This window comes from Bacillus rossius, chromosome 5 (genome assembly GCF_032445375.1).
Source record: "Bacillus rossius redtenbacheri isolate Brsri chromosome 5, Brsri_v3, whole genome shotgun sequence".
Lineage (NCBI taxonomy): Eukaryota > Metazoa > Arthropoda > Insecta > Phasmatodea > Bacillidae > Bacillus > Bacillus rossius.
Genome location: NC_086333.1, coordinates 45,850,209 through 45,861,072, shown reverse-complemented (window position 1 = coordinate 45,861,072; position 10,864 = coordinate 45,850,209). Strand labels below are relative to the sequence as shown.

At 35.9% G+C, this 10,864-nt stretch overlaps 2 protein-coding genes across 2 annotated transcripts in view; one reads left to right on the top strand and one right to left on the bottom strand.

Annotated features, from left to right (window-relative positions):
- LOC134531766 (SET and MYND domain-containing protein 4-like) overlaps positions 1-10,864 on the top strand; it is a 334,526-nt gene that overhangs the window by 75,563 nt on the left and 248,099 nt on the right. The gene's annotated exons all lie outside the window — the stretch shown is intronic.
- LOC134531763 (protein grindelwald) overlaps positions 1-10,864 on the bottom strand; it is a 93,333-nt gene that overhangs the window by 12,906 nt on the left and 69,563 nt on the right. The window contains exons 2-3 of the mRNA XM_063367651.1: positions 7,940-7,972; positions 2,489-2,634 (exon numbers count right to left, since the gene is read on the bottom strand). Of these exons, the coding sequence (XP_063223721.1) occupies positions 2,489-2,634; positions 7,940-7,972 (179 nt within the window). The remainder of the gene's footprint in view (positions 1-2,488; positions 2,635-7,939; positions 7,973-10,864) is intronic.

The window sequence follows — 10,864 nt, the reverse complement described above, 5'->3', positions numbered from 1 at the left end:
TAATCATGCAAATGTAGCCACTCCTTGGTATCAAGAATTAAGAATTAGTGCCGTACTTAACATATGACTGTATTTAAACTATTTGGATGGTTTATGACTGTGATGTTGGAGTTGTTGCGGGTCGTGTGCGAATCATATGTTGACCTTAAGAATTATGGATAGCATCAATGAGAGTACAGTAGAGTGTGTTGTTATCGCGAAATATTGTTTCCTTGGGGAAAGCCGTTTATGGTAGGAGTAGACAATACTGAATTATGAAAATCTTTTCAAGAAACGATACAATACTTATAATAAACTGCATTAAAGATTTAACAATGAGATTTAATAAGAATCTTTACTTTGTTTTATAATTAATTTTGGAAATTATTCGGGTTAATTTTTCCTATCACACGAGTCTATAAAATGTATTTACAGTTTTTGAATATATTTTTTTAACTGTACAGACATTTTATGAAGCTTGGAATAGATTTTATTAGCATTATATGAAATTGTATTTATATATAAAGTTAAGTATTTGTAATTGTAAATTGTGTACGAATTATAGATTAGGCCTACGGGTTAAAATGTCTAAATTTTTTGGCTCAATCCTAGCCATATGTTTGGTATTTCAAATAGGTACATAACCAATTTTACCTTAATTAACAAATGATCGATCGTCAAAGATTCATAGCTGAAATGGATTTCCAAATGCGGATGATACCTACAAATACAAATATTCAGCTTGAATAACATGGCTGCATATTGCTCGTTTTCATTGACTGCAAAAATGATCACTAATTCACACATATATTGGATATTCGCGGTATAACCGAACAGGCGTACGGGTTAAGTTTAAAATTATTAAGTTTTTCAATCGTAAACCCACCTTTGGCCATGTTTTCAAGCTACGCAAGAACGTAAGACGCAAAATGTTCAGCAGCCACATAATATAGTACAGTAGGTACCTGTTTGTAAACCACGTAAGGCGCAATAACGCTACGCAAGTTTTGGTCAACTTTTAACTTTCTTGCATTTTGGCTTGCGTTTCCGGCGGCCGTATTTGAAGAGAAGTTTTCCAAACACTTTTAAAGATACAGACTTTATGTGCACAGAAATTCACGATGTTCTTATTATTTATTATATATGGCCCACATCATGTTAAAACTTGTTTATCTTTCACTCAGTAGAAGAAAATAAAACTTTAAAACTAAATTATTGACAATTTGTTTTGTTTTCGTGATAAATATGAATGATCAAAAGAGGACAGAAAAAGATTAATTTTCCGCTGATTTACAATTTCAAGTTGAACGGTTGGTGACGTCTTGCCACTTGGTGCTTTATAAAAAGACTGTAATTTTCTTGCGTTGGTTGCGTGTTGCGTTGTTGCGACGTTGCGTCCCTTGCGTGTTTTATAAACCCGTCCTTAGTCTGTGGAGTGGGTGCCTGTCCCGAAGTTGAAGCCAACTGTTTAGCATTTGGGCAGCAAAACAAACAGTAGCTAATAAATGAAAATTTATGGAATAGCTTGAAAGGAACTAACAAGGAAGAATCGTAAAAATGCCATTATTTAGTGACTAAAACAATGAAAAACCCCTATACAATCGAGGAAATAACTTATTATTCATCGCAGATGACTAAAACTATCATGGTAATTACACCAGTTCACAAGTGTTTTCTTCAAAAAGTAACCAAGACTAAGTCCTATGCCATGTAGACCCAAAAAAAAAAAAAAAAAAAAAAAAAATAATTCAGAAGCTTTATTGCAAGTGGTATAAAATTATTTTACATTTCAAATTTGTGAGGCCTAATCCCCCTTAAGATGGCGAGCATTACACACTCCAACTCCCTTACTTATTTCCCCCACGAGAGCAGGCACATATCCATGTACCATCGACATAACGAACCCCCCCCCCCCCCCCCCCGGGCAAACCCCCTAAAAAAAATTACGATTGTAGACAAAGCTACAGAAGTCACTAAAAAAAAGTCAATGTAGGTATTTTTTTTGTTGAAGTCATCTAAAAGGTTCTGCTTTTGATTGAAAATTCTTGAATCCCTTAAGATCAATAATGGCTTAAACACTGATGTTACGTTTCAATAAAAGTAAAGTTTTGCCTTACCTCTAAAATTTAAAAAAAAAAATGACGTCAACGGGTGAAAATAAATTAAAAGTTTGTGTTTGTTCATGCTCGTGAAAATGGGCAGCGCTAGGCATAAAGAGACCAGAAACATTCGCGAATTGATTTCGCGATAGGCTAAAATACAAATAGTTATGCCTCAGTGCTGCCTCTGTTATTGGCTCACAACTCACCTGGATGACTCTGGCCCAATGAGAAACACCCAACCGAAGCTTTATCGAATCACAGGCTGCTACGTTGGGACGTTTCACAAGACAGCAGCCAATGAGTGGGTGGCATTTGACCGAGTGTACGTAGAACTATGGAGTTCATCCTGGGAGGTCATTGAACCCGCGAAATTGTCCTGTCCCTAGGCATAGCAATACTCCACCAACCTCTTTCTTCTTGAAGTGACAGAACAGAATTTTATCCGTGCGGCACCTCAGGAACCAGAACAGCAGGCCCCCGACGAGCGCGGCCAGTATGGTTCCGAGCAGGACGAAGCATATGATGACCATGACGTAGAGCTTGTTGATGTCATCTGAAATTAATATTTGTACATTTATTATTAGAGCCACGGAATTTTCGCGCATTCATTCAGTCGCAAGCTAGAATGCAAACCTCCACACTGTCGCACTGTGTTCATGATTGGACCGCAGTTATCTGGACACGCCCCTCTACGACCGTGAGCCAACGATGTCCAGCTAGGAGAGAAGTAAGCGAATCAGGTAGTGCCAAATAACCAGGATAAAAATGTTCTCGCTGAGAAATCAACCAATGGGAAAGTAAACATGGGTCGAGCACACCTATAACTTTGTTTTCTATCCTGAGGCCAGAGGAATCCGCGAAATTTCCGGGACTCTATTTATTATCACTAAGAGACCTGGGAAATACTGGGATGCATCTCGCAATAGGCTAAAATTTACACTTTTGTATCACTTCTGCAATTGGCCAACATTTTATCCAGAGAACTGCGAGCAAATGAGAACTCGCAAACAAAGAAATTGCCGAGTTACGGACAACTCAGTTGAGACGTTTCACAAGTCAGCAGCCGATAAACAGGTGACATTTGCCCGAGTGTGTCAAGTACTTTGGAGTCCATCCTAAAGGTCAATGAACCAGTGAATTTTTTCCGTCTCTAATTATTACCCCCCAAAAAAACTATACACACACACGCGCCATTAAATCAAGGGCGAAATCAGTTATCAATAATAATGAAACTCCTAAACCATCTTAAAATGACTGGTGTATGGTTCAATTTATGGTCACTTTTTATGCAAAATTATAGATTAGCTTTCTCTTTAAACACGCATCAAGACATAACCACAAGCAGTGGTATTGTAAAACTTCCTTTCATAAGTCACTTTTTATTTAAGAATTTGAAGTTCTGACCAAAGCGCTAAAGGTTCCTCATACATCCTCAAAGTGCACAGTATCGTTTAGTATGTTTTATTTTCGAATTTCGTTTGAGAAAAACTCAGCAACCAAGTACCCAGGAGCTGCATGCACTCATATACCACGATATAGTAAAAAATTCAGATGCATTCAATTGTTCATCAAAACACTACAAATTATCATAATCTACAACCTCAAACTAAAATAATTATGATCGACCAACAAATATTTGGTTTATAATCCCCCAAAGTATTTCTCCAAAAGTATAAAAAAATACTATAAAGAGAACATTGTTTGGAAGGAAACTGAACGATTTTGAGATGGGCGAATCATTTAGTAGAACTGCGTCCTTAGTAAATTACTGAGATTGCGTGGAGGAATCAGTCACAAGTAAAATTCACAATGACTGTAACACATCCGATCTCTGTAACACAGTTGGTTCAAATGCCCACTTCGGTTAAAAATGATATACATTCAAGAATCATACTAGTCAGTGATTCTAAAACTAAGGCATGAAAAGACTTACTTAAAAATATTTTTTAGAACTAATTTTATAGAAATTTAGCAGAATGATTACAAAAATATGCTAAACTAATACCATTTTTAATGTAATATTTTTGGTTCCCGAAAACAAATTTCACAAGAAACACAAGCATGCTATTTGTGTAATTAGTTAATTTTCAGACACAAAGTTTTAACATATCTATAGAGGATCCCACTCTTAGATTGCAGTGTGGAAGTAAATGGGCGCATTCTCTCTCTCTCTAACACACGCAGATTGCCGTTAGCACTGTCCTTGTTTCTTCGTGCGTTGTTGCCAAATATCAAACGAAATTAAAAATTTTAATTTTTGGACCAAGCTTTTTTTCTATTGTATAGAATCAAAATACGCATCAGGCAATGCTTATTTTGAATACTTAACAATATTTTAAGTGTCCGAAAAAATTAAAAAACATAACTTATTCGCTGCAAACTGTTTTGAAGTATTCCGATATGTTTCACATCAAAAAAAGAAAACCTACATGTGTATTTCATTCAGATTTTTTTTATTAGTAAATTAATGCCTTAGGACGCCACCGAACAAATGTTAAGACAAAAACTGTACAGGTTTCACTTAAATATTTTTTTTAATATATTGAAATGCATTTTCTCACAAACTGACACATCAAAAAGTTGACCCGCGGAAAATTTTTTTTCTATTAAAGATAGATGGGGGACGAAAGCGAGAAAAATGTTCACAATGAATTGAATTAGTTTTTAAAAGCAGCCCCATCTCAATTGCTTCTACAGTTTCCGTGGAAATAGCTGTTAAAGATGTGTCTTATCAGTACAAGAGCGCGCGCTGCCGTCGTAAGAGGAAACAGGGTCGTGCGTTTAGATAAGTGGGGTTCTGTCCTACAAGGAATTTCAAATACATGGCTTCCTTAGTCAACAAAAAATATTATAATCGATTCTTGAACATAATATGTAAAATGTATGAAATAAATACGAAGGAATTCAATAGCGATCATGGTACAAAATTTTGAATTATTTTTCTATCCTTCTCAACACCAAGCATCTTATCAAACATTGTTTTAGACAAAGTTTTGGAAAAAAAATTATGATATTATTACAAACAATTTAAACAGATTTGATAAGGTGTCTACTAAGGCAGTTACGTTTTTTTGTCCGGTGAAAATTTTTTTCGAACCCATGCAGTTATGGCTGGTCGTATCAAAAATGTATTTAGAAAACATTTTTCGGCATTAGGTAATCCGAGTTATCATACGTTAAAACGGATGCGATGTTATTCATATTATGGGAGTTGTTGCGATTTTTCTGTTTTTCAAAAAATCTTCCCCATTTCGAACCAATTGTTCGGATTTTTCCCATAACTTACTCGACCGAGAATTTCCATTACCGTATTTTATTTATCATTTTGGACACGACTTGTCCAAAAATACGGCATTTATCGGGCCCATGAAAATGTGATTATATATATATATATATATATATATATATATATATATATATATATATATATATATATATATATATATATATATATATATATATATGGGATTTTTAGAACAGAAAAGAAAACTATAAGAAATTTTCGTCTACAATAGGTAGTTTTTATTTGAAATTTACATAAAAGTGGCATTATTACAAATTTATATGTGTAATAGTATAAAATATTATAAATTACGATATGATTTCTTAAAATGCTTCTTGTTCGATCCAAATTACAAAGACACTGATCTCCTGAAATTCGTAATGTGTTAGAGATTTGGCAACAGCGCGGGCCATAAGCCGTGTACTGCAATCTAAGAGTGGGACGGGCTATAGTAGTAAACTCGCTAGTTTATGATCTTACCTTTAACTTTGAGACGCCTTGCGTCTGAAGTATATTTTTACATGTAATTTTAATAAATTAAGTAATTAAGGCCGTCATTCGCTTTTTTGTAACTACGCTTAATCTTAATTTGTTTGTTACACCACGATGAAGACTTTTAGCAGGACATGATTACAGACTCTTTTCTGGTGCGCGCGCCATAGCTTCTGTGTTTTGACGAACCAGGTTTGTGTGACGGGTCGTACCATAACTTTCGTCGTTTTGTGTTGGTACGCGAGCTGACCACTGCGCGGCGCGACGATCGGCGCTGCTGGGGCTGCTGACCGCTCTCGTGCACGGGACTTGTCGTTCCCACCAGCACTGTGTCCACTTCCCACGAGACCCGTCTTTCACGCGCCCTGGCAGTAGGCGTTTCACCGAGTACACTCCACTTGCCCTAAAGTCATTGGACCTAAAATGAATTTCGTCTGAATGCCTGTTAGTTCGAATGACTTTTAGGGCAAATGACTTTTAGGGCAACTGACTTTTAGGCCAAGTGACTTTTAGGGCAACTGACGTTTAGGCCAAGTGACTTTTAGGTCAAGTGACGTTTAGGAGATATGACTTTTAGGGCAATTGACTTTTAGGGAAAGTGACTTTTAGGTCAAGTGACGTTTAGGAGATATGACTTTTAGGGCAACTGCCTTTTAGGTCAAGTGACGTTTAGGAGATATGACTTTTAGGGCAAATGACTTTTAGGTCAAATGACTTTTAGGTCAAATGACTTTTAGGTCAAATGACTGAAGGATTATTTTAAATTTTAGGTCAAGTGACGTTTAGGAGATATGACATTTAGGTCAAATATGCGCTCCCGTTTCACCACGCCGGTAGCACAAGTAAGAGAGGTGCATGGGTATATAGTGAGCTAGACATTCGGGCTGGTTATTTCCGTTAGTGCATGCCGCATTACGACTAGTGGTGATGGAGTTGATGGTATGAACAACGGTATGAACGGTAATTGCTTGAATAATTTTTGCTGCCCCAGTCTTTGCTTCGCAAACGCAGTTTGGGTTTGGCTGTGCTTAACGACACATTTTGCTAAAGCAATTGCATTACTAAATTAATTGCAGAAGAGCTCATGTGGAAACTTTTCTGGTATCGAGACAGCAGCGTTTTGCATGTTTAAGCGGCTACCAAGTAGTAGCGGTGTCAAACTCGGACTAACAGCCATAGCTCAACTTCGTCTCGACTGATAAGGCTGTTATTTTTTTTCTGTGAAATAAGTGCGGTAGAATGCACGAATGCACGAATGCAATGCCGATTGATGATCCAAGACTTTTTTTTAACCTCACGTGCATTTCTGGAAATTTATTTGCTAGTCCAACCGATTACATGCAGTTCAAACGAGAAGTGAACGTGGTCTGTATGTTTGGGTCAGACTATAAGTAGCTTGCGACGCAAAAACAAGTGCGAGCATGCTGCGTGTTCGAGGTTTACGCGCAGGCCTGTTGAAAACGCCAGGGCGTTGCGAAGAAAAGAAAGTGTCTCTTACATGAGATTTTATACAATTAATTCGCTGTCAAGCGATATAAGAAAGTTTGCCATCGCACGTAGTTACGTAAAAATTTTCTCCAAAGTTTTTGTGAAACTTTGTAAAATTAAGTGTGTCTTTCTTGTTGTATTTAGCATGAGAATTATGTTACGTATCAGTATTAACGTTAACGCTTACGGCAAAGTTAAAAGACTATAATTGCCATGAGCTGCAAGCATGGGTAAGCGCATTTTGATACGCGGTAATGAACTACAAATCAAATCATCAGCGCATTTTAATTATTTTTATCAGTATTATTGTATTTTCATGCTTAATGTTTTATAAAAAATTTGGTAATCTGAAGGAGCACCCCGGTAGGAAGTATAGAATACCATTGTGTGATCGCCCAGGCCATAATTATCAATTTTTGTGAAGTAAAGAGAACACTGAACAACATTTTAAGCATTTCATTGTTTTTGTGCTCAAGTCAGAGTAAGAAGATTAGATACTTAATTCAAGGTAACTCGAGATAGCCTCTGACTTAAAATTTTTTGTCCACCACCCACATAGATGCCTTATCTTGATAAAATGCCAAAACTAACTTACTTTTGCTTGCGTACCGCCGATCATGGATATAATCTGAAACAAAGAAAGAAGATCAGTCATATTTGTATGTCTAAATCAATTACATTTTAAATTATATCATTATAATTATAACTTCATTACTGCAATACAATATTGCAATGATTGGTACAAACGGATAACATGATAATATAAAGAATGTATCTAAAAAATACATTTATTGCTAACTACGCCTTTTAAGTACTTATTTTCATTAAGTGATGAACGCATAAGAACTAGCACACATTTAAAAATTAATTTATCAACATAATATGTACCATTTTGTCAATTTTTAAGAGCATTGCAATATATGACTGTAGATATTTTAAAATTTGTCACAACGCCTACTTCATTTACGATCTAAGAACTTCACTATGCATATAATGCTATATTTAAGGCGTGGCTTTATTTTATTTACAAAGTTGAGAGTGAGACTGGTTTACTGACAATAAGAACATATGGGGGGAAAGATAGGAACAGAAAGACACCATCTTGGTTTCAACAGTTTTTTTTAGGCTATAACCATTTACTGTCGTTGGAGAATAGTATACAATATAAAGGATGCCTAAAGTTAGTAATGACTGGCTGTTACAAGTAATTTCCCCGTGAGGCAGTGGCGTAGCCAGGCGGGAGGTCAATGTGGTCCGGACCCGTCCTTTCAAAGATTAAAAAAAGAAACAAGCGAAAACATAATAAAATTACAGCAACGTACATACATAAGATTAAATATGTATTATCTTGGAAGATTTACTGTAACTCTTAGTGGACTACAATAATGTATTTCCTCCTCATTATAGCACGAATTGCCTCATACACGGAAGCGGCAGGAATTGTTTTTCCAAGTAGCCTGTACTTAACGACGGTTTACACACACGTGATACTGCATTAAATTATTAAAACATTTAAATAAAAGTCACAGTATAAAATATATTAATTTTTCTTTTCTTAAGCAAAATCATTTCTTAAATTTCAATGAGTAAGCATTAGACTTTATTAAAGTCTACTATTCCGGGAGATTTTAGCGTGACAATCAATTTTCTTTTAAAACTCTATTATAAAGAAAAATTGCTAATAAAAACTGATATAATGGTTATATTGGACCCTCTCCTTCACAAAATCATGGCTACAGCCCTGCGTGAGGTCATTGGTGTCTAATGCAGAATTCATTTTTGGAAATTATTACAACTGCAATACTACTGCAGATAGTCACTATGTCAGGCTCTTTGCAAATCTCTTAATGTGTAATCTCTCTCTTAACGAAGATCAAATTTTCAATATTAAACAATAAATAAAAACATTTTTATGAAATTAAAACTTTTGAAACTAATATGGTCTTCTTCGGTTCATATTCATCACTCTTAGTACTTAGCTAATGGGCTAAAACTTTGCATAGTTTTATCCAGCACATAATATCAGCGAGATCCATAATGTTTTTGTTTTTAAATCTGTGCTATGTATATGCTAAGTTACAGATTAGTGTGGCATCGTGTGGGCCAGGCCTAGCACTGAGAGTATATCCGTGTAAATTTTTTTCGTACTGCCTAAATCGCCATCACGTGCTTGACGAGTCATCTTCCACTTTCTGCTTCTCATTGCTGTTGTTTTTTTTTTCCACGACGAAGGAGCGGAGTTTCTCCACAGCCGTGACGCGGGACCGGGGCTGACGTGGCAACAGTATACCGCGGGCGTCGAGTCATTGGGAAACAAAACTAAGGTTTCCCGGTGAAGGTCATCAAGGCACTAACAGCTCTACCAACGACGAGCCGAAAGGAAAATGATACGGCGGTCCGGTTTATCTCCGCCCGATAGATAACTACAGAATACCGCATTTAAAAACAAGTTTCCGTCTCGGCACACAAAAATAGTAGCCTGAGATTAGCTTTCACAGTCTAGAAGGAACGTGGTGTCGGTCAAGGCGACTGATATCTGGTTCAGAGTGTCTACAAAAACCCGGTGAAACAATGCCAGGACTTCTCAAGAACATTTAATTTTGTAAAGTTTCCTTACCACTTATTTATAACACATGGTCATTTTTTTATATTTATAATTAGCAAAATTAAGTATAGTAAGATATTTATACACTTTTCCCAGTACACTTTAGAAATTGTTTTTGTACTTTTACAAGTATAGTCCTTGGAAAACCTTGTTGCCAACGATATTGCTTGCAAAAATAGCAAGGCAAGGATTTGTACTCTATGCAATTTTACAAAGCTCTACCTTGTAGTTTTACAAGTGATATTGTTTACAACAGAGTTTCCAAGGATTTTTCTTGTAAAAAGTAAAAAAGTAAAAAAAAAAAAAAAAAAAAACATTACAGTTCAACGTGCCGATTTTTGTGTTAGAAAGCTAAAACCTTTTCAGAGATAATTTGCACATGAGTTAAGAAGACAACCCCCACAAAAGGGGATTACGTCTCGCCATCTTTCAATTTCAAATATTTTAATATTGCTTGCAATAAAGATTCCGTCTTTACTAAAGTCAACACTTGTGAACTGGTGTGATTACATGACAGTTGTAGTCGCCCGCGTGAAGTAATAAGTAGTTTCCTCGCGGCACTTACAGACTAGAGCCTGTTAAGAAATATATGGCCGTAACAAAGTGTAGATGATCTGAGAAATATGATTTATACCTTGACATGACAAAAATTGGGATAAATAGTTCAAAATTATAATTATAGCAAACATATGGGAAAATTAAAGCTGGCAGGACCTAATCTCCTAAAATGTGTAACTGTTTACTGTAGTGAGGCGTCAAAGAAATTAATATTAACAAACGGCTGCTAGAAATTAAAGTGACTACCGACACCCTTACTGTTTATTTCAGGACTTCATCGTGACTTTCGTGATCAGTCCTTCAATTTTGTTTATTTTTTCTTTACATTTTTCGTGCTTTCTCTGACATGTAGACACT